The following is a 24,555-nucleotide window of genomic DNA, read 5'->3' as shown; positions in this document are numbered from 1 at the left end:
TTTTTTGGTGGAAATAGAGCCATGTTGCTGTTTATTTGTGTTGGGTCCATAGGCAGTGCTACTGGTCTCCTGAGAATGTGCGCAAAAATACTAACATGCAAAACAGCCTTTGATGACGCATGATAAGATGCCGGAATGAAGTTTCTGATGAGAAACATAGAATTCTGGCTTTCCTCCTCCGTTTTAAACGGGAGGAAATGGGAGAAGACTTGCCATTATCATCATGTTGTTGTTGTTGTTTTTATCTTCTAAGTTTAGCATATCTCATTTTCCATGACATCACATTTTTGACTTAAATGTATCATAGAACTGTCAATTCACAAAAATCCTATGACTATTTATTTTATTTTATTTAGCATTCATGCATTTTAGGGTTAAATGCTAAAGAAGGATGTGAAATTTTGCATTATTTTTCCTCATACTTTTGCATAACTGTGGTTAAAAACATTGTATATAGTACAAAGTTATGGTTTTACATTTGCTATATTTTCAATTGAATTTTCAATAACTATAATTTGAATCAAATTTGTGTTCTATTTTTTTTATGTGTTAAACTTGCTGTTTTGTGCTCTGCATTTTCAGAAAAAAAGAATATTGAATATGTCTCTTAGTATTACTTAATTGCAAATGTTTAATACTTTTAATTCTATGCTGGAAAGGTTATATATATTTTTTTAATTATATAATATAATTTGGATTTTTACTAAGTAATTTACCATACATAATTTGTATTTTTATGAAGTAATTTCCCATTTATACACAAAGTTCAATTTCAATTCTTTTTTTTTTTTTTTAAAGCAGTATACTTAGGCTCAGCATCTATCTGAGAGAAACCCCCACCCTGCCCCTCTTGTGCTCATCTAGGCCTTTTTCCCAGGCAAAGCAAGCAAGCCTGACCTCCCTGGACTTCTACCTCTTAGATCCCTGGGGGTGAGGGGTATCCGCCTGTGGCTATTCCCACCCGCTAAGCACATTGACAATAATCTGACCATATGTACCAGAGAAGGAAAACAGAACTAGACTAAAAAAAAAAAAAAAAACAGGTGCCCAAGAAAGACAGACAATCTCAAGTGATCTGTAAAAAGTCGTCATCTGATTGGTATCACAAGCATACACTTCTAGTAAGCCACATGTGGCTCTGGAGCCACAGGTTCCCTACCCCTGTTCTAGAAGGACATGAACTAGAATAGCTATGATAGTCTTTTATGCAACTCCGATGAGAATTTTTAAAGGATAAAAATGGACATCAATCCAAAAAGGCCAAAAAAAAGCAAAGCAGTGATTGAAGTCAAGAAAATAAGAGGTTAGGAATGCATCAATCTAGAGTTTACAGGCTGGAAGTCAGCCTGTAAACTTGTTTGTATCCGGCAAAATTGATGTAGCGTATCCCTCAAACTCTGCAACCTATAATCGGGATATTCACTCCTCAACAAGAAGACAACAAACAAGCATGTGAAGCCAAAAGATGAAACGCAAAAATTGTTGCCGCCACACGCTAAAGGTATAAAAGCCAGATGATAATAACAAAGCCAAAGTAGAAAGAGTTCCCCCACTGACGAGAGGGCCTGAAAGATTCCTCTTCACGATGATGGTGAGGAGGAATGATCTGCAAAAAAGCTTTGCTTTGCTTTGCTGCAAAGTGTGGGAGAATACTCCATTCCTCACTTAAGCTGCCCAGGCTCAATATCACATTTCACCATCGCAAGGGAAACCATTAAAGCGTGACCGCAGACGCAGCGGACGTATCTGGGGAGAGGGGAATACGCCGACAAGACCCGACATGTCCCTCCACCATTTAAAAAAATATATATATTTCATTGAGAAAATGGAGAAACAACTACCCTTTCGACTTGACCAATCCCTGAGTCTTGATACGGGTCAAAAACCATGTAGGTTGCGAGAAAATGATGGCGGACAATGGCGGTCACCAAAAAATAATGGACAAAATTAGCAGTATTAACTATGGAGTGTAATTTTTTTGGGTGTTCGTTCAGTATTTGATTGCTTTAACGCAACTTCACTTTTTTGCCAAAAAACAATAGAAACATTAGCAATATGAGCTATGTAGTCGAATTTTTTGGGTGATGGTTTAGCATTTGATTGTTTTAACGCAATCTCACTTTTTTAGCCAAAAATCAATAGACGAAATTTGGATTAGATAACTTTTATTTGCTAAATTAGCTACGGTGTCTAATTTTGTGGGGTGATAGTTTAGTATTTGATTGTTTTAACGCATTCTCCCTTTTTTTTGCCTAAAAACAATAGACAAAATTATCAATATTATATACAGCTTCCCCGGCCTCCCCCGCCAAGCCACGGTGCGGTCGGCGGACACACGAGCGCACGCACTGACGTGCACTAGCGTGCACGGTGTGGTGGTTTCTCCTCAGGAGGGGAACATAAACAGGGCCGTCCGTCTGTCTGCGAGCGCACAGTTAGTTCTCATGACATCACCGGCCGTCAGGAATGCAAAACTCTGCCCCGTTGAAAGCCCTCCGCCAGCAAAACGCACAAAAACACGCACACATCCAATGATTCATACAGCAGCACCCATTTTTTTTCTTCTTCACGGAAGTGTTTCATGTAAATGTGAATTATTTGCATTCCTTTTCCCTCCCTGATTGTTTTCCAGTTAGGACCCCCCATTTCTCGCCTTATCATTTAACCTCATCATACCCTTACATGCCTGTTGTCGCAAGACCACCCACCAACACAAAATCCTCAAGAGCAGAACCGCTTACCCTCAAAAATGTTAAACATATTTGTACGTCAAAAAGGGCTGGCTCTAGAGGTGACTGTGTAGTTCCCTTTAAAAAAAAGCACCTTCTCTCTTTATCGTATATGTCATCATTTATCTTCAACCTACACAAAAGACTACTAAAGACAGAAATTAACCCCTGCCTACATATTTACATCATTAAATAATCAAAATTTAAACTAAAACGTGGGCAGTCCAGCAGTTAAATGGGTTCTGGGGTCGAGGGTTTGATCCCAGCTAGGTCCCCTCAAGTTTACACATCCCCCCAGGGCATATGTGGGTTTTCTCCGGGTACTCCAGTTCCAAAAACAAGCACGATTGTCCAGTTAAACACTCTAAATTTCCCCTTTTGACCCCGAATGTCCGCCTATAGTTGTGCAGAACTACTAGTACACAACACAAAAAGCATTACCACAAAACACACCTCATGCATGAACGGATGTTCACCTTGATGAGGACGGACAGTAGCTACGTAAAAAGGGACTTTTTGTTTATTAGTCAGCATGTATGGGAAAACAAGGGAAAATACACATCACTTCCTTGAACTGCCATTTAAAAGAAAAGGCCCTATCCTCTCTTTCCTTCATCTTAAAGTCCCGCCTCCCCATTTTGGGTCCCCGTACTGCCTTAATAGTAGCGGAGGGCTCCCTGAAACCGGTGGCGATACCCCCCTATTTCCCACCCCCTACCTCCGGTTCACCTCGTCATTGCATCTCTCTACTTCGGCGCCCCCCCGCGAGCCTTTTCTGATTCTCTCAGGCTTGGTGACAGGAAGCAGCTTGGCTCCCAGACAATGGAACACATGAAAAGCCAGCACCAGCCTCACCAACTTGGTTCGCACACACATACAAATGTACGTAAGTCTACACAAACGGAGCAAGACAAACAGGACATTCCAGCTGCCGGCTGCACCGGATTCCTCGCTTCGGCTAAACTGAAACGGAGAGTGAGAATCGGAGGGGTGGGAGACCAGAAGTGGCTTTGGGAGGCCTGGGGAAGATGGGGTCAGATGGGGCAAAAATCACAATAAAAAATAAGGCAATGGCGGACAGTCTCCAGGAAGAGTGGCAAACCATTTTTTTGTACAATCAAGGCTTCTATGTCAATCAAATGGAAGATAATCAGACTTAAAATCAAGAGAGAACTTATTACTCTATGAATGACAAACAATAGTACACTCAGGTATGTTGAAAGTCATCGTCTAAGTGTTTAGGTTTAAAAATAATATTTGATTTTTGATTTGGACAGGGCTTATTTTTGTCAAGGACTAAAGATGGGCTATAATCATACATATTTAACTCTATATGTTGATTAACATGACTATAAATATGTTCATCAACATGAATACAAATAAAAAAGACATTTATAACCCTAAATCCAATTTTCTGGTTTAAATTACACTAGAAAAGTCGCATTTATGAAATCAACTCAAAGAATTTTAAGAAAAACAAAAAATAAAACAATAGTTTTAATAGGCAACTACTAACCTCACCATACACCATTATGAAAAATATCAAAATTTGACCTGAGAACTACTTTTAGGCTATAAATATAAAGTGATGGAATTGAAACAACAATAAAAAGCTGTCATAATCCATAAAACAATCTAAATTCATCTATCCATTTTAATAAGTGTATTCTGTTGTAATATATGTCAGATGAAGAAAAGAAGTACTTTCTCAAGCCCCGAGCGAGCATGTGTAATCGGAGACGTCAAGTGTTCACCACACACAGTGGGAAATATTTGGGATGGTTTCCTCGGAATGTTTTGGCCTGCCTATGGAATGCCCCCCCCCCCCCCCCCCCTCAAAACCCCCTCCTCCTCCTCCCTTTTTGAAACATCTACCTCTATTTTTTTCTTCCTATTGCTTCCTATTAGTGGGACACTCATAATACCTAAAGATAATAAAAATAGAAAATCAGTATGTGGGTGATGTTACACATTTTTAAATCACCTTTTCATGGATGAATCTATCATTTTCCATCATGATGATGTCATATAAAGTCATGTGTTAATCAGTCATCAGTTCTGGAATTGAGGGTTTAAATCCTAGTATGTGTGGGGCTTACGTGGGTTTTCTCTGGGTATTATGGATGATAATCTGAATCACTGAAGGCTTGGTTAGGAAAATAAGAGAAAATATGAAGAACGATTGGCCAATTGACATATGCAGACTATGAGGAGTCTTTTAAAACATGTTGAAACCTTTCACATTCCTTGTGATTGTCAACCCACAACTTTTTCCTGTCGTGGCATCTTCTATCCGCACGCTATTCTAGCCTAAGACCAGTGGTGGGCAAACTACGGCCCGGGGGGGCCACATTGACTTTAAAAATGTGACAGATGGGTGGGGTCAGCACAAGATACGATACAACTAAAAAAGTGCATCCGTTATCAGTACATATGAAATATAAACAGAAAAAAAGGACTAAAGTATTAAGATACTCATCACTCATCATTAAAGTCAAAAGTTTAAACTACAAAGTAAATAAAAAGGAATTTATGAAGAAATATTAAAATGTCATTTAAAAAAAGATGTAGGGGCTTTAAATCACGAAAAACAAATAAGAGTGGACAAGAGCTATTGCCACAAAATAAATAATTAAAAAAATATATTTGGACAACGTCGGCGGGCCGGATTAAAAATCCTAATGGACCGTATGTGGCTCGCTGGCCATAGTTTGCCCACCCCTGGTTTAGACGCAATGATAAGTGAAGCTTCTGAATTCAGCCCAATTTCTTTTCTCTAAAATCCTGATTGACTTTCACTGTTCTTGTGTTGCTTTTTCCCTCCCCGTCATCACCTCTGTTCCCACTTCTCACCCCTCTCCGCCTCCCCCCCTCCCTCCCTCCCCCCTTTTCCTCTCGCTAACCTCAGCGTAGGTCCGACCCCTCCCTTTGGCGGTGTGGCAGTTCCTGTTGCTCTTGTTTTCACTTCCCGAGTAGTCTGGTGCGTGGGAACTAACATTGCTGTTGGGGCAGCGCTGCCTATGGCTGACTCAATTCCTGTCTGTCTATGTGTGTGTGTGTGTGTGTGTGTTTTATTTTTCAAAAGTTTTTGCAAGTTTAAATCAGTCTAATTATTCCACATTGAAAGCAATATAAAGAAACAGTTGAAAATATAATTAATACACAATTGCATTGGTTGCAATTGTAATGCAAAAATTAGACCGGCGACCAAACATCCTGGCGACCAAACGTCCGGGCGACCAAACGTCCAAGCTACAATTATTACTTATGCGTGTACTTTATGGTAAATCTTATTTCACTTGTGTAATGGCAATAAAAGCATTCAACTCAATTCAATGGTAAAAAAAAATATGAAGTATATATATGAGTATTTTTCCTACCTGACAACGGCTGAATATATCACAAGGAGTTAGCTGGACGTTGAAGTGTTTAAGTACCCGGACAGCTTGGTCCCTGGCTTTTTCCGAGCTATCCAGAGACAGACAGCGACCTTCGGCCACTTGTGACCTCAACTGGGAATGTGCAAAAAAAACCCAACATCAATCAATCCCATTAAAACATTGAGAATGGAATTTAAAAATAAAGTTTCTTACAGTTTGGTAGGGTTGTCCACATGTGAGGATAATACGATACTCGTCTTGGGCTAACTGGAGGAAAATACAAGACAGAATTGAACAATCGGGTTTTGGTGAAGAATTCTGGTTGTGTTTAGAAAGCGATAAAACGTCTAAAAAACATTAGAAATGTGTTGTTGTGGAGGTCGGGGTGCCGTAGACACATTGAACTTTATCTTGTGTGATGTCATATTAAGATTTTGGAACTCATCTGTCAATCATAATGCATAAAATTTGGAAAAAGTTTGAGAGTGACTTATTATAGTCACAAAAAAACATGTTTTCCTCATTAAACAGATGTAATATGTATATTGTATATTATTTTGTTGCCTATTAATGTATGATGCTTGGTTTTTGATCAAATAAAAAACTGCCTTGCAAAAAATAAAATTTAAGTTTTAAGAAAAAACATGTAAATTAGTCCCCTCTTAATGTAACATTAATATTTGATGAAAAAAGCTTAAAAAAAATTAAAATAATAAGCTTATGGGGGTCAAACTGAAAAGAAATGAAACATTATGAGATAGCCTAGCTTCACATGACCAATTATACCAATACAATTGTAAAAAATTAAATAAAAAATGTCATTAGAAACAAAAACTTGTAAAACCGTCCCTCCATTTTCCACTAGCGTACCTTTGCGGCGACTCTGTGATCATCGTCATTCTCCAAAATGACCACATCAACTCCCAAACAACGCAAATACCTCCCGAGTCCTTGCAGCATGTTGTCGCACACCACCCGCAACTGCTGGGGGGCCAGGGGAGGCGGAGGGGGGTCTCGGGGGCTATTCTCGCCACACAGGCGGCCTTTCTCAGTGTCAGAGCAAGGGGGACTGACCCATTGAGCCCCCTGACATTCCTAAATGGACAGAGACAATAATGCCATACTTAAGTGATCCCCACAGGAGGATTTTCTATTCACTGGCAGAAGAAAGCTGGAAGGTCAAAGCACAGGGTGAGCTATACAAGCACCACCCCCGGCGCTGCCAGAGTGTCTTGGTCAAACACGCATTGTTCTCACCCGCAGGTTTGATACAACAAGCTCGATTCTTTACCCGGGATCTTTCCATTTTGTGTCACTGGCCGGCAAAGAGGAGGGGGATTTGTTTCAATGAAATCCAATTCATTAGAGTCTTTGGATTCAATCCGTCTTGATTAATCTCGTTTAAGTATTGGGGGAGGGTGATTTCTTATTTGAAGACATAATGGAGGTGCCATTTTGGGGGGTGGGGGGGACAAAGATAAAGTAGTTTGCATAAAGTGTACATTTTTCCTCTGGTAAAAGCCAATATAAATATATGTTGTTGGTTTTTTGGCTTTGTAATAAAAGGTACTGTTGAAGTCAGCTCTCAAAATTATATTCATGAGAGAGAGTTTAATATCTAAGTACTGTCTAATATCCAAGTACTTTTTCATATCCAAGTACTGTTTAATATTTAGTACTGTTTAATATTTAGTACTGTTTAATATTTAGTACTGTTTAATATTTAGTACTGTTTAATATTTAGTACTGTTTAATATCCAAGTACTGTTTAATATCTAAGTATGGTTTAATATCGAAGTACATTTGACCGGTGACCAAACGTCCGGGCGACCAAACATCCGGTCATGCTTAATAATGGTTGAAATTTCCGCCCCAATAATTATCCAAATAGTGCCACTTTTCAATTGATTAGTTTGTGGGGCAAATTCCCTAATTCATTGACCGTCATTGAAAACATGTTCAAATTGAAAAAAAAAATGAACCTCTTTCATGCCAGTTTTTTTCATCTTGTGATTTTTTGGCTTCTTCTTCTTCTCCTTTGGAACTCTGTTCTTCTCGTCTTGTTTTAACGAGCTAAGATCGCTCGGAAGCCCATAGTCGCTCGGGTTCGAAGAGAGGGTCGAATATACATCCAATAAACAGTAAGCGTCGGTCACTGAAACACAGCAAAATAGACACGTATCAAGTGGGTTTTAAGACAAAAACACTTTGCCACTCACCTGCATATCGGATTTGGCTGAGGCGCAATGGCCGCCTCTCCCAATTGGACATTTGCTCGGTCTTGTCCAGGGGTTTTCCGAGGACCTGTTGGACCATCAGACTGAGGCCTTTCTCAGACGACTTCTCTCCCACCAGCACCTTCCTTGGGCCACCTTGGGCAGTGTTCACTTTCCGACTACACTGCATCTAAAAAACAGACCAAAATTTGACCCATTTGTTCATTTTCTAAATAACATCCTTAATATAATCAGTAAGATTTAGCATAAACCGAGGTAGCCACACAAACTAACATAGGTATTTTAGACATTTATATTGCTCAAAGTGCTTAATAATACAATAAAGTAATGATATAATACTTGCTATTTCCGCGTTAAAATGCCTTTTTTATGGAATATTTATATCATCCTGACCTAAACCTAATTAAAGATGTTGAAAATCCGATTGACATCACGATAACATCACCTTTTGGTGTACGTGGAAAAGATCCAGCATCCCGTCCCTTTTCAATGGCTCGTCCACCAATTGAGGCCAGTTGGACACGAGACATTTTAGATCTCCGGCCATGCCGTAACCTGGAAGCAAAGCCTAAGTGTTAGAAATAGAAATGCCAAGGTTTCATTGAAAAGCTTTAAATTGGTTAAACCACGGGTGTCAAATCTGGCCCGGGAAAGTCAATGATGAGTGCCGACTTTCTGTTTTAGGATCAAATTATAATGAAGAGTATAGATGTATATTAAAATTCATGATTTTCCCCCCTTTTAGATCAAAAATTGTCATTTTTAATCATTTTTTTCAGTTTTTAGTTCAAAAATAATTTTGTGAAATCTAAAATGTATAAAAAAGCTAAAATAAATAGTTTTATATCTATAAAAACTGAATAATCAAGGCTTTTAATCCAGTTCCTTTAATCCATTTATTAAAAAAAACCTCTAAATATTATATCTAAAAAGGTCCAGCCCACATGAAACAGAGTTGACGTTAATGCGGCCCGGGAACCAACCCTGGTCTGACACCCTTGGGTTAAACCCTAATACTTACCCAATTTAAGGACATTCTGTCGAGAGAATAAACTTCGAATGAATGCAATTGTCTCTGGATGTTGACCTAATCCATTTGCGCACAGATCTATTAAAAAAACTTGGTCAAAAGTAGCCAGCTGTATCAGGGCAACCTTTTGTGAAGACAGAGTTCCGAAGTTGGGTTGCCACTCCATATCAAATCCCACCACAGATCCATCCTTAAAAAAAACATGTTTATTAATTTTTTTAATATGTAAATGATTTCAAAAGTAAACTCTGTCATGTTGTCAAACGTCCGGGCGGCCAAACGTCCCTGTTTCTCCATCCTTACCTTGAGAAGAATGTCACTGCAACTTTGAAGCGCTTCTACAGTGTCCACATGTTGAACATTTTCTTGGGTGACCGGTGCCTGGTAAAATTTCTGACTGTGAGCCTTGGATGGCGCCCATTTCTCTTTGCGTGAGAAATTGTTCGGGTATCTGAGGAGATGGGGAAATACATTTGAAGCAAGGACGTCAAAATTGCGGAATGTTGACAAAAAATCACATTAGTCATTGGGTTGCTGTAACAGTTGGTCATCTAATAAAGGAATCATTGTGAATACTGTAAAATGACTGTGTTGATACATTTCTCGAGATTGTGTAATTCCACTCATTCAAGTGGATTGTGAGAAAATGCTAATGTGGTCCACCCAAGATGAGAGTGAAACTATTCCTCTTTACAAAATGGGTTCCGTATGATCTCACCACAATTTGCATAACAGGCAAAGAAATGCCTTCCCGCAGATGAATCATGTCTGGAATCATTTGTTACAAAAACATCTTGAAATCTTCACAAGAAAAACTAAAAAGGCCATGTTTGGATGTCATAGAAACAAAAGCTATTCTTTGACTTTTTCCACCATTCATAGAAAGTAAAGCTGGATTCTTAAATTGATCCTGAATAGTACAAAACTATGGATTTAAGATTACGACCAGAAGATGGCCAAACACACATTGGCTGACTTACAGTAACTCTGGTGATAAACTCTGCTGGGCTCTCCAGACTGCAGAAGGTAGTCTGTGGCTGGGAAGGTTGTATCTTAGTGACCATTGAGCGGCTTGTACACGTCCACTGAAGTTCAGCAACATCTCCACCAACATGATTTGGAGCTCCAGGTCATCCGCCAGTACGGTCTTCAAAACAAAACAAAAATATTACCATATATTCACAACTATAAGGCTCACCTTCAACGAATGACATTGAATTTTTGTTCCATATACAAGGCACACCACATTTAAAGGCGCAACCTCAATGAATGATATATTTTTTTCTATATATAAAGCACACTGGATTATAAGGCGCACTGTCCATTTTGTAAAAAGTGTAAGACTTTTAAGTGCGCCTTTTAGCCGTGAAAATACGTATACGACTATAAGGCGCACCCTAAAAGAATGACACATTTTTATTTTTTTCCATATATAAGGCGCACTGGATTATAAGTCGCCCGGTCTATTTTGTAGAAAATTTCAGACTTTTAAGTGCGCCTTATAGTCAGGAAAATACAATATTCGTAGGAAGAGAATACAGACAAACCTCATTCAAAAGAGCAATTACCTGAACGTGATCACTCCAGTTCTCATCTGACATGCTTTTCTAAAAAAAAAAATAATAATATCAAAGAAACAAGGTCAAAATACTTGTCTGATGGTAGGAATAAAATGACTTCACACGGTAAACATGCTAGAGATTTAAATGACCCTTGTCGACTATAAGGAAGCAAAATACTGGAATGGAGAGAAAAGGACCAACAATTTTGGGGAATTTTTGAAAATGTGTGGATGAAAACTGAATACTTACATTGACAAATCTCTTGTACATGAGGAATCGAAGTGCATCCAGTCTCCTCTTGCGTAGGGCGTTGGGACACAAACCTGGATTGACCAGGAGAAATTATTTGGAGATTACGGTCACCTGAGCAAAAACATGCAACGTCACGAACACGTACTTTGGTCAATGTTGAATTTTTCCGCCAGTCGGAAGACATGTTTGCTCAGCATTTTGGGTTGGGTTTGAACCAGACATTGTTTAGACATAGTAAGGTGAGGAAAGTGCCTGAGGAAACAAACAAATTATAACATTTTCTCTACGATTTGCCTTTTTTTTGGGTAGCATTTGAAAATCCACACCCTACTTGCTCAACATGTCTTTGACGGAGAAGTTGGGGTGGCACCAAGAATCAAGGAGAGTGACCAGTTGTTGTTGTAGCAAAGCATGCCCCGTCACACAGTTCTCTGCTAAAGATAATTTGTCTTGAAAGATGAGTGGGATGCATATCTGCAGATGAGGAAGGTAGATTTGGAGGAGGTTAGCTTGTAAAACACCACTTATTTACTATTTATTGATTATTTATTCATCATGACTGTATATTGATGATCTATGTGTCTGTTTGTTGTCGAGTCTATGAACTCAACATTTCCAAAACCATGGAACTCATCCTGGATCAAATCTGATTTCACTTGGACTACTTATAGATTTGTTTCTTATTTTCTGTCTATTTGTTGTTGTTGTTATTTGTGCACTACAGCTTTAAATCTCATTCTATCATGACAATAAAAGCATTCAATTCAACTGAATCATGCAAAATAGGGCAAAAAAGTGAGTATTATAATTACCCAGCAAGAGTGAAACCCATTACTTGCTCATTTTGGAAAATGAAACCAGAAATTGACCCCCCAAAAAATGATTTGTGGCCTAAAAATCTACGGTTTTAATGTAGTCTGGCTCCATTTGAAAAAGTAACTGACCTCCTCCATACAGTATAATTCATTCTGCAAATTCAGCTTTATACAAAGCACTGCTGCCTGTAGGACACAAGGATGAATTGTCCATCAAGTATAATTAGCCAAATCACGTATAAACGTGCTGCTCTCACCAGTTTGTAGCATTTGAGGCCAAGCAGTTTGGTAATGTGCAGTCGCAGGGTCTCCCAATCCAGGGTGCTCAATTGGTAGATCTCTATAATACCTTCCACAAAATTGCTCTGAGATTCGTCCAGGAGAAGAAGAGCACGATTCTGGAGGCCAGTCACCTTCTTCTTTGGGATTGTAGCCAAAGTAACCTGTGTCAAGAGTTTATAGCTATAAATACATTTCAAATCAAGCTTGTGTGATTGGATTTTTCCAAAATGTTCTTAGGGAAATATCAATCAAGCCTCAGAAGGTAAACGAAAAGAAATAAGAAGTGGAATTTGATTGACCTGAGGATGTTCCTGAAGCCATTTCTGGAATTCCTTCAATATGAGAAGCGTAAAGGATGGACCTCGAACCTTCTTTGGCGTTGCAGAGCATTCTATGATCGTTAGCAAGCTCTCCAGGGGGTCTTTTAGCTTGGAAAAGCCCTCCTGAGCTTCCAAGTGGAACTGTGGGGAAAAGTGGGAGAAAGGTACGAGTTTAAGATGCATTTTTTTTTATTTCAAGATCACAACCATTGTGACATTACCTTTTTTGGGGGGGTTCCAAAATATAATGTTGTCAAAATCTGGACTTTATTTTTTTTTTTTTTAAAGTGCTACACACATTGATATGATGCAACAGTACTCATCAATTTAAAAAAAGGGGGGCGGAAACTATATATAAATTCTATCATGTCACTTTAAGAATGTAAACATGACCTATTATAAAGATGGAAATCATTAATACTGCATTACATCCTATGGGAATATGTACTAGATGTCAGATTAGTCAAGAAAAATTGTACTTTTTAGCATATATAACCAATAGAAAGATGCATAAATGGCTTTTTTGGGCTTTCCAAACTACATCTTCAGGAGAAAATAATATCTGTGTGAGAATGTCTGCTGTTGCCGCTGCCTCCTAATTTGCCCAACAGATGTCATTCAGTCAATATCCTCCTCCTCCTTACACAGATCTCAAGTTCATTCAGTGCAAATTCCTTCCTTCCTTCCTCCTGACAGCCACTCTGCTTTCCTCATTAACACACAAACGCAATCACACACTCACACAAGAGGTGACTTTCATTTAAGTCCAAGTTCTTCATCACTCTATTGATGACAGTTTCTTCCTCTTTTGATGAACCAAAACATTCCCTTTTTTTCCTGATATTATCTTTTGTGTATTTAACATACGGGTAAACTGTCAGTTTTTTTCATCTTACCCTCTGCAGATCGTTTCCGCGCCAAAGTCCAAAAAGTTGTGTTCTCAGGGCGGCCGGGTCAAGACCTGTAGGGATAACATACCCACACACACACCCACACATGAGTTGGTGTTTCATTCTCACCTTTCACTTCCTTCAACCTGTCAAAGAGTGAAAAGAAACGGTACTAAATGATATTCCTGCCTTCTGGAGATAACAAATACCTTTTAAAACATGTTCTAACTGCAATACTGATCCAGAAAAAGGAGATTATTGGAGAAAAAATGTTTTGAATCAAAGAATCATCAGGAGATAATGGATTAAAACTATTCGTATTTTCAGGACTATAAGGCACATTTAAAAGTCTTAAATTTTCTCCAAAATAGACAGGGGGATTTATAATCCAATGCACCTTATATATGGAAAAAACATTAAAATTTGTCATTCAGTGAGGGTGCGCCTTATAATGCGGTGCGCCTTATATATGGAAAAAACTAAGTGTCATTCATTGAGGGTGCGCCTTATATACGATAGTACTGTGCTGTGGTTTTTCTTCGGCCTTTTCTCTATTTTTGATGACTTTAAAGAACTAAATAATCAGTAAAATTGAGTATATGTGCAATGAAATGAGCTAAATTTCAATTGTATACAAATGAACTCCATTTATATCTGCATATGTCACTTAAATAAATAAATATATTTAAAAAAAGCACGGTCAGAGTATGACTTTTCTCTAGCCTCTACATTTGGATTTGACGAAAACTCACATTTCTAAATAATATTAGTTGTCTAATACCCATACTTTACCAGTTGACTTTTTGTGATTTAAAAAAACATATTTCCATTCATCATTATTTAGCTATAATAAACAATACAACATTTAAAGTATAAAAACATTTTCCAAGATCCAGCTTTTTGTTCAGAAGACGCATAGCAAAAAAAAAAAAAAAACGTGATATAAAATATTATTTCTTTAACAGGCCTGAGCAAGCATTACATGGGAATAACAGCTGGGTTAGTCGGGGGGTAAAAGACCCCCCCAACATTAAATCTGCATTCCAAATGAATGTCACGCTCAAAAGGAGACGTTATCGGAGCCAATTGAAGAATATAAAAAAAATGGACATCACAGTTGTAAACATATTGATTTTCTTGCCTGCCTTTGTCTATTTTCTACACTTTTGCCATCATACCTGCTGGCTTATTCAAGCACCCTTCCTCCTTCCCAGGATTGGTTTTCCTGTCCTGCGCACCCTCCCTAGAATTTTGTCTCGGATTTCCCCAGGAAAGGGTTATTATGCGCCAGTCGTGGCGTAAAAAAATAAAAGCCTTCCTGGACAACAGCCTGGGAACGTAGAACCTCGAAAGCCTCTTTTTAACTTACCTTGACTCCCAATAATTATTATTTATTTGTGCAAACAAGATTATTAAACAAAATAAAGCTACTCTCAGAATAATTCAAATATTTTTGTCTGCCTTATGGTTGTTATTGTACTTTTTTTGTCTTTACTGCCAGCCATTTGTAGTTATCATTTCTCCCAAGAGGACCATTATGCCCATAAAAAATAAATATATAAAGAGGGCAGAATTGACCTTAAATGGTTGCATTTTACTCCAAAAATTGAGATGGCAAAAGTATTTTTTGCGTATTTGTGGCTCATATATTTGCCAATTTGAATATTCATATAGTTCTGATAAATTTGGACAAAAGGGCTCATAATTCTTTAAAAATATTTAAAAAATCCATCTTGAATGGCTATAAAATTCAATGCACGCGCTGCTGTGTCTACCCGTTGCCAAGGATCTCCCAAAATAAAAGCAACGAACAAAGATCAAGTGTTTTAAATGGGACATTTGGTGTCACTAGAGCCACCAGACCGACCAGCTTGGATGTGACTTGGCAGAAAGACCCCAGAGAGAAGTTGAGCCCCCTTCTGGAAAGATGCCATGACATTCCTCAACAAGTACTTTTGTATTTGCTGGACGTGCTAGATAAACCTTTCAACAGGTGCCTTTGTCAAGCATCCAGGGGAAGATTAAGAGCACTTGCTGAATTTCAATTGTGATAAAGCAGTGTTTGCATATGAATTACTCTACTAGTTTTTTCAGCTTGATTTTAAACCCCTGTGTAAATACCTATTGTACAGAATTAGTACCGGTTCTACATTGACTTGTATTTCAGCATCTTACATACATTTTCATAGTTTTTAATCAAAAGGAAATTTTCCAGCACCTCTAAGAATATGATTTTTTTTACATTACATTATAAAAGAAAAAATATGTCATACTTTAATAACCTCAATTTGTAATAAATCTACCTTCCTCGTCGTATCATATTACAGAAATAAACCCAGAGTTAATATTTATTATGCACTTCTATAAAGGAAATACATTTAATTTAACAAGTATGGCATTAAGTAAAGATGAAATGTCATAACTGTTGTATTGTAATGTGGTACAAACCATCTGGATTAGGATGAGTCATTTCGGTCCAAAACTTGTTGAATTTCTATAAATCTGTAAAGAACAGAAATTGTCAGACATGTCCATGCTAAAATAATCATAGGATTACACAAATTGCAACTTTTTTTCCCTGAAAATGAAAGATATTAACTCCAGCACTTCATGATCATAGACCAGGGATGGGCAAACTTTTTGACTTGCGGGCCACTATGGGTTATAAAATTTGAACAAGGGGCCACAGCAGTACATTGACTGCTGGGCCAAATATAATAAAGCGTTGCTTGTAGTATCCAAACCTCATAGTACAGCAAGCACATGCAAATAAATGTTCAACACGTTTCACTAACATTGAGGACTGCATTTTCCAAATGTACAAGAGAAATAGTAGGCGAAATAGATTAGAATAGAAAACTGTGATCTATCAACCCTGGAGATTGCATCTGTTTTTAATACAATTCAATTGAAGGCACCAAGTAAAACAAATATCAAAATTTATTGAAATCTTGATGAATATAACTTTCAACATTCAAAACATTACTACCCAACAACATAGGCGACTAACCTCAATCCTTTCTGTCCCGCTGCAGTGCGTAATTAAAAGATGCGCCCTTTCAAACTTTCAATTATTTTATCATAGTAGAAAAACTCGAACTTTCAGTGGGAACAGTGTTGTTGGTCTCCCTTTTTTGCCAGTGCATCAAAGTTTGGTGTTAGTTTTGTTGTGGAAAGTCTCAGGATAGATCGGAGGTGTTGGTCAGTTAACTTTGATCTGTGACGGGCTTTGTTGATGTTCATGACGCTGAGCAGTGTCTTTAATGTCCGTACTTTCATCAAGCGCTAATGAAAATAACTCAAAGGTTGCCGCTTTTTTGTTTAACTCGCTCACTATATCTTCATCAATGAGTTCCACACGGCGAGTTATTGTCCTGCGTGATAAGCTGATTTTTTCGAACTTGCCTTTGCTCTCCGGACACAAAACACCAGCTGTCTCTATCATGCATTCTTTCAAAAACTCGCCTTCGGAGAAAGGCTTGCTAGCCTTTGCCAGTTTGAAGGCCAGCAAAAAGCTTGTCTTTGTGCTTGCCTCTTGAATTGCAGTTTGCCGGTGAAAAAAATTCTGCTGACTCTGCAAATTAGCCACCAATCTCTGAGCAGTAGCCGCTCGTTGTTGTGTTGACTGCTTGCTAGCGTAGTTTGCATGCTTCGTGGCAAAGTGACGGCTGATATTGTACTCTTTGAAAACAGCAATAGTTTCTTGGCATATCAGACATACAGCGGTTGATCGGACTTCAGTGAAGAAATATTTAGTTGTCCACTCTTTATTAAATACACGACACTCACTGTCCACTTTCCTTTTCTTTGGTCCGCTCATTTTTACAGAAGGGCTCAAATGACAATGAGAAAATTAAAGAGGGATAAATAAAGAGAAAGGCGCGACTCAACAAAGGCCTAAATGTCAGCGCGCCATTTATAGGTGAAACACGGTATTGCATGGACAAGATGTAATGAATGATTTATGAAGCATTATTATTTTATTTATTGGACAAGCTCGGCGGGCCGGATTAAATTGTCTAACGGGCCGTATACGGCCCGCGGGCCGTAGTTTGCCCATGTCTGTCATAGACCATTAATTTACCCCATTTTGCATATGGCAGATCCTTTAGACGGATCTGCCACATGCAAAATGGCGGCCCACACGCGTGGAAATATCGCCATATGGGCCTACGTAATTTTAAACGATCCTGCAACGCCACCTACTGCAATCCGTGCAAACATTAAAACAGATTCCCACGAAAATGTTAAAATTAACTACCAGTACAATCAGTAAACTGTAAGATTTTTAAACCGACATGTTTGTATAAAGATAGCTAAACTATAATGAAGACTATAATATATCGATCACTCCTGTTTAAGGGACTTGACGATCATGAAAAAGATGCTGCTTTTTCGAAACTATAACACTGGTCAATAAACATACATGCATTCAAAGATACAGAATAGTATATCGCAGGTTAGTAAAATCGTGTTTAAATTAAGATCAGTAAGCAATCACTAGACGATGTTTTACCTGCAATTCGTAAACAGGAGTGTTTTTTTTTTTACACTTCCCAAAACCTACTTCCGGTTTCGTCATCTTGGTTCAAACGTCACACTCACCTGATTGGTTAAAGAGTTGAAACTCAAACTACTGAATCTAATAGTATTTTTATTTTAAGTTTTTTTCTCTCTCTCCAACTACAAACATAACTATAGCTAATATTCATTGTTAACAAATGGTATCCACTTTCAATATTGACTGTTTTCTTTTTTGACAGCTCAATTATTTAATTTAGTGCATTTAAATGCGAATAGTTCATAAACCTCATAAACTCCCAAATTTACAAATTATTTAAACATAATGAATAGATTGCATTACATCACTATTTAATTACGTTCTGCATTTTTGCAACAGCGTTCCTTCTCTAATTTAATAGTTCATTAATTTTATCTTCCAGGACAGATCACAAAAATAGACAATCAAACTTCATCGCAAAAATTAAATGAATAAATCAACAACTAAAAGTTATCCCACGTGCTCTCTAGACACACAGTAGCGTTGCCACCTACGTAGTTAATGTTGTTGTCCTCACTGTTGTCGTTTACTGCAGCCATTGCGTTGTCCCCATTCCACAGACCACCCCACGCCGTGGAGATGTTGCCACTGAGATTAAAATCGAGTTGATCGATCGTAATTCCACGGCATCATCACACAGTTTGATACCATTCTCCCTCCTTAGCGAGCAAGCTAGCTGGCAAACTGCTACTTTAGCAGCGATGGAGTGGCGGAGCAGCAACGACGGACTGTCCGACAACGAGTCCCCAGAAACGGACACATGCTGCCCCCACCATCAGGTAGGTAGCCCCTTTGCTAACAACAACAACAACCACTCCGATCGTGTTTAATTTAAACGATCTGATGGTTTATTTTGCCCGATCGCTACTCTACTCAGTCAAAACAAAGTTAAAAGTGGGTGGCAAGACAGTTAGCCACATGCTCGTGTTTGTGTTTAGCCTTTGCTATATATGCCTGTTGTGCACACAATAACATTAAAATGATGCGTTACAAATGGATCACAATCCCCTCATGAGTAATAGTTTGTTGTTTTGTGGTTTGCTTGGTCCATTTTGTACTTGAAAGCCCCACATTTTCGCACACTAACATCATACTGATAAATAAAATGATGTATTTTTAGTTCTCCTCCCAGTAAAGCACAGAAAGGGGCAGACATGCAATCCTAAAGGATTTTATGGCTCAAAATACTTAGATGAGTCAGATCACAGAGGTCAAATTCATAGTTCCAGCATTCTCTTGCATCCATTTAGTTTCATAGAGTTCTGCTCATTTAATAAGCAGAGTGCAATAACCATATTTTTGGTCTCTTCCTTCAGAAATTGTTACCACAATCCTGTGGGTGTGCTGAGGACCAGCAGCAGGGTTGTTCGATGACCTCCATGGTGTCCAGCTGGATGCTGGCCGAAGCCCAGGACCGACTTGGCGCGTTAAGGTTCCACTGTTCTGAATCCTTAGAACAGGAACACGCCAGAACTCATGCTAGCTTCAATGAGCTGACGCACAGTGAAGAAGAGTGGCTACGTAAGGAGAGCATGCTGGGAGATCAGGAGCCCAGTCGAGGGCCTGTGCTGGGTGCCGAAGGGAGCTGGGATGTTTTTGATAAGGTGAGTTATGAAAAATGAAAAAAAAAATCGACCTGTAATTGCTACTCAACAGTATTAATTTTTTTGTTGTTTTGTTTCAACCAGAGTATTATAAATGTCCAAAATGAACGAGTAGACTCCGAAGAAGGCAAGACAACTCTCGACAAGTCTGAGCAAGATCTCAGGCATTTTGGTAAGTCACATTCAAAATAGGCAAATCCAACATTTCAATCCATAATTTACATTTTTTTCAGGATTATTGCGGCGATGGGACGACAGTCAGCGATTCCTGGCAGAAAAACCTCATCTTATCTGTGAAGAAACGGCCAACTATTTATTTTTATGGTGCCTCACATTACAACAAGAAGGGGTAATTTGTTCATTTGATGAATCGAGTCCATCATTTTGCTCATTTTTGAACATTTACCTCCTTATATTGTTCCCCATAGAAGGAAGCATTAATGGAGCAAGTTGCTCACCAAGCTGTAGTCCTGCAATTCATACTGGAAATGGCATCAAACTCTCAACAGGACCCCCGAGGGTGCTTCAGGCAATTCTTCCAAAAAGCCAAAGTAAGACATACATTGTATAATCTGACTAGCATAGCATCGTTAGCTCATTCCAATGGATTACATCTTCCAGGAAGGACAAGATGTCTACTTAGAAGTCTTCCACACCGAGCTGGAGGCCTTCAAATACCGAGTTAGAGAACACCCGTCCTCCCATCATCCGACAAGCCAACCAACAAACAACGGCATAAACTACAGACCCAACCCCAAAGAAGTCAGTCCGTTTATTACAGATCACTCGATATATATGTAATACACATTTTCCTTTTATTTTTGAAATTAGGAGGCCGAGTACAACCCTAAACGAGATGGACTGTCGATAAGTACGGACCGGTGGACAAAAGACGAAGCCACGGAAAGTGACGATATACGCATGATGGAGACTTCTTAGGAAAGAAACATGGCTGCTACTCATCCATCTTCACCCCCCCCCCCCCTCCATTAAAGACCACCTTGACTTTTTAGCCCCTTTTTAATAAGACCGAGACGAGACCAGGTGAGTGCGAAGTTTCAGCATTGACGAAAACTAGCTTCTTCTTCAAAGCCCTTTTTCGTCAATTTCTCCAAAAAGTCAACTGCAGATGTAAAAATATGCTAAAATGTTGCTATTAAATTATATGCAAAGCTGTTTAGGACTAGAAGTGTTCATGTCATTATTTGTTTCAATTGCTGTATTAAAAATACTGTTTACAACGTCGAGTCATTCTCCTTTAAAAGTATTTTTGCTTATGTGCACTGGCCCATCTTTTGTGACATCAAATTTAAATAAAAAATAGGCATTTGCTGAATTATTTAGTGCAAAAAAATATATTTAATGGGAAAAAACAAGTATTAAATTCTAGAATATTTTATTAATGCCAATACTCTTTTAGCCAATGAATGAGTATTCCACATTACCCAGAAGTCCTCAAAACGTGATTATTAACTAATACATTTATGTTAGAGTGTATTAGTGTGTATTTGCATGAGTATTGATTAACATCACAAAATATGCTATCATTTTTTTGTGTATTTAAACCATTTTTTCCCATTTATCAGGTTAAAAAATCTGCTTTTGCATACTTACATAGTACTTTGACATCAGTTATTGTCCCTCCCTTTCAATATTCACCCTTTTTTTTAGCAAATTTATTGTTTTTATTTCAACATCTCCAGTTGACTTTTGATTAAGAACATTAAAAAAAGGGCTCAAGTCATTTAGTCTATTAAAGCAGAAAGCAGCTTTGCATCTGAATGTGTATTGCACTTTATATTTAATAGTTTTTGTTGTTGTTAATTTCCCAATCATGCACAATTGTGAACATTGTTTTTACACAAAGCTCACCATAAGCTGATTATTATGAAGTGAAGGTTGTTTATTTCACATTTAAATGACTTTGTTTGTTTTTTTGTGACACTTTGCTCAGGCTTTCTAGCTCTCTATTTTCTAGATATAATAAATTCTATAGAATACATTTCAGTGTTTTCATTTTAGAGTTGAGATACTACATTCAATACTATTCACAGTCTTCTTATTTTCTATTTTTTAACTACGTTCAAAGGCACTGGAGTGACTAAAAAAATGAATTACTATGAATTACCATTGCACTTTCCCTTTTAATAATGGTTTACGTCACAAAAAAAACATTTTTTTATGCCAAAATATACTTTTTTTATGTTTAAGAACATTTTTTTTTGTATTTGACAGCCCAGGAGTGTTAACTAAATAAGACTAATTTTAACAAAGTCTTTTTTTTCTATCTAAGGCACCATTTGGAATGATAACAGCAATATTCATATAGTCTAAAAATTCCCTTAACGAACAGATTGGACAATCTGTGTATTATTAAATCTACTTAATTCGATTCGGATGGTAAATTTAAAGTATTGATTACTACTATAAAACTTTTTGATTCAACATAAGGAGCTTTTTGTGGAGGAATACTTCAACATGTGGCCAAATCGTGTTGGTTTCTGTGCCAGAAAATGTCTCCAGTACACCTTTACTCCTGCAAATCAAATATTAACAATCAATAAAGACATTTTATTGTCTCTTACTTGTTGTATTGCATCCAATTGTGGTCTAGAAATACTTAACAGCTCACATTTTTTTGCCTTATGATGATAGTAGGAAATTTATATGTAGACTTTTCCTAAACTTGAGATATTTAGGCATACCTGTAGTATTCTAAGACGGGTTCTGTTTGGGTTTCATAGGCCTTCAGTCTCCTTGTTACCGTATCGGGCGTGTCGTCGTTTCTCTGGACTAACAGCTCGCCTGTGACATCATCACGACCCTGATTAAAACAATTGGAGTTCATGTTAGTTTAACTCAAGGCATTATCTAAGTACTGTTTAATATCTAAGTACTGTTTAATATCTAAGTACATTTAACCAGTGACCAAAAAGACCGGCGACCAAAAGTCCGGGCACGAATTTAGACTATTTCTAGTGTCAAAACAACTTGAAAAAGGAAGCCATAGTAATGAAAAAGATGCATTTACAGGCACTTGAGGAGGGTTGAAGTCAATGTTGTACACTCTTCCACTGGGAAGATGAGTCCAGCGAGAAGATAATCTCTCTTTAATGGTTTGGAAAGGTACGTTAAGGTTGATGACGGTGTGCACGCTGTATACTTTATCCAGAGAGTCGGCTTGGGTGACGGTTCGAGGGAAACCTGGAGTAAAGTGAGGGGAATAAGATCAGAAGATTGTTTTTTTTTTCAGTTTGCAACATCCTTGTTCACAGATTTCAATGATTTTTCCTACAAAACTGATGTTGTGCATATAGCAGATTGCTCATTTATATTCGTCATATCAAGGCGAAGTCCTGGTTCACGGAAAGGTACAAAACATTAAGCGACAAATCACTATCATTTGTATTCAAGGTCAGCCGAAAAATGTCGTCTGGTGCATGCTTATCCGGAAGAGCTAACAAATGACTCCTGATAACAAATGATTTCTTACCATCGAGTAGCCAACTGCACTGCTCTATTGCTCGAAGGTCTTTATGGATGAGACGAGACATGACATCATCGGGGACCAAGTGACCTCGATCAATACTTGACTTGAGCAACAATCCCAACTCTGAAACAACAAAAAAAAAAAACATAAAATAGGAAAAATAGGATGCACACATACTTAAGCATCAATGGTTGTGTATGTAGTAGTACAAAAAGTATCTTCATTCTTTTGATAGCATTGATACACTGTTGCTAATCAATGAATATCAATGAGATCAATGAGTATCAATGACAAAATGGATGCAGAAGAAAAAAATCAATGCCATAATGACGACATGACGTTCTTATTCGGGTCTTGGCTCTCTCGGTTTCCATATTTTATCTTAGAGCCATAAGCACCCATCAAAAAGAGCCACATGTGGCTCTGGAGCCACAAGTTCTGCCTGTGCTCGTCTTGGTTTTCTCTGGGTCATTTGGCTTTCAACACATTCCTCGTGAGGTTCATCGGAGGCTCTAAATTGGGCCAGAAGTAAGTACTTTGCAGAAAAGAAAGCTTTCAGCCAGGTCAAAAGGTCAAGAAAAAGAGTTTCAGGTGCCACAATCACATTTCATTCTTTCTTATCTTTACAGCTCTTTTAATCATTCCGCGAACGTGATTATTAAGGAAGCCTTCTTCCAAAGTTCAGTCAAGACATGTTAGGGGAAGTGTTTCTAGTGAAAATATGTAACTATTCCCAATTGTCTCAGAGGCTGCAAACCAGTTTGATGACTACACACTGTGCAGGATCCAGATAAGCAGATAAGGAGTGGTCGTGGTTTTATCAACGGGGTTCGACAAACACACCCTAATTTGGTGTGCACAAATGAAGGATGTGCATCAAGTTGAACCTTACCAGTTTTAGCGTTGATGTTGGATCGCAGAATATCACCACTGGAGATGTGTTTGAGTCCAAAACTTTTGCTAATCCGCCCGGACACGGTCCCTTTTCCAGAGCCTGGTGGTCCCATAATGACTGCACGGAAAATCCTCGGGAGGCCCATTGCAGCTTGTGATGTTTGTTAGTTTTTCTACTTGCGAAAAAGGCGGATTTTGAAGACCTCTCTGATGCTCAGTGAAGCGTAGAGTGGCCCTGATGGCCACTAACATGGGTGACGTCACGGGTGTGGGCGTGGTTGGGAGGCTGGGTGTGCTTCCTTTGAGGAAATAGGAAAAAGGCGTTTTCGATAGAAAATGCATAACTGATGGATAAAATTGGTCACATTATTGGTTTGTTGCACGTCAGTTTGAATATGACTATAAAACAATATTGTAACATATCATTCATATATCATTCATAGACCAAATGGATTACATTGCACGTCAATCTGACATATTTGGGTGATTTAAATTAATTTATCGGCGGA

At 38.2% G+C, this 24,555-nt stretch overlaps 3 protein-coding genes across 9 annotated transcripts in view; 1 reads left to right on the top strand and 2 right to left on the bottom strand.

The window, feature by feature from the left end:
• exd3 (exonuclease 3'-5' domain containing 3) overlaps positions 1-18,964 on the bottom strand; it is a 34,262-nt gene extending 15,298 nt beyond the window's left edge. For 2 of the 7 annotated variants that reach the window (XM_077738181.1, XM_077738174.1), the window contains exons 1-19: positions 16,508-18,003; positions 15,946-15,999; positions 13,504-13,643; positions 12,587-12,748; positions 12,263-12,448; positions 12,135-12,191; positions 11,522-11,664; positions 11,336-11,442; positions 11,188-11,261; positions 10,945-10,983; positions 10,357-10,523; positions 9,680-9,827; positions 9,368-9,566; positions 8,792-8,901; positions 8,329-8,515; positions 8,092-8,264; positions 6,980-7,204; positions 6,323-6,376; positions 6,110-6,241 (exon numbers count right to left, since the gene is read on the bottom strand). In XM_077738181.1, coding sequence (XP_077594307.1) covers positions 6,110-6,241; positions 6,323-6,376; positions 6,980-7,204; positions 8,092-8,264; positions 8,329-8,515; positions 8,792-8,901; positions 9,368-9,566; positions 9,680-9,827; positions 10,357-10,523; positions 10,945-10,983; positions 11,188-11,261; positions 11,336-11,442; positions 11,522-11,664; positions 12,135-12,191; positions 12,263-12,448; positions 12,587-12,748; positions 13,504-13,620 — 2,280 coding nt within the window. In that variant the 5' untranslated portion in view covers positions 13,621-13,643; positions 15,946-15,999; positions 16,508-18,003. The other 5 variants (XM_077738175.1, XM_077738179.1, XM_077738178.1 and 2 more) reach the window with 5 other exon arrangements.
• cdc37l1 (cell division cycle 37-like 1) lies at positions 18,198-21,664 on the top strand. The gene is made up of 7 exons (XM_077738183.1): positions 18,198-18,837; positions 19,375-19,662; positions 19,747-19,834; positions 19,896-20,011; positions 20,091-20,213; positions 20,284-20,424; positions 20,494-21,664. The coding sequence occupies exons 1-7, from the start codon at positions 18,760-18,762 to the stop codon at positions 20,599-20,601; spliced, it is 942 nt and encodes a 313-aa protein (XP_077594309.1). The 5' UTR covers positions 18,198-18,759; the 3' UTR covers positions 20,602-21,664.
• On the bottom strand, positions 20,459-24,434 carry ak3 (adenylate kinase 3). Its single transcript, XM_077738184.1, has 5 exons — positions 24,045-24,434; positions 23,156-23,275; positions 22,694-22,866; positions 22,368-22,486; positions 20,459-22,198 (listed from the first exon to the last, which is right to left on the bottom strand). Exons 1-5 carry the CDS (start codon positions 24,190-24,192, stop codon positions 22,087-22,089), a joined length of 672 nt encoding a protein of 223 aa, XP_077594310.1. The 5' UTR covers positions 24,193-24,434; the 3' UTR covers positions 20,459-22,086.
• Positions 24,435-24,555: the final 121 nt, after the last annotated feature.

This window comes from Stigmatopora nigra, chromosome 17 (assembly GCF_051989575.1).
Source record: "Stigmatopora nigra isolate UIUO_SnigA chromosome 17, RoL_Snig_1.1, whole genome shotgun sequence".
NCBI lineage: Eukaryota > Metazoa > Chordata > Actinopteri > Syngnathiformes > Syngnathidae > Stigmatopora > Stigmatopora nigra.
Note: the sequence above shows the minus strand (reverse complement) of the source record. Positions and strands in the feature narration are given on the sequence as shown.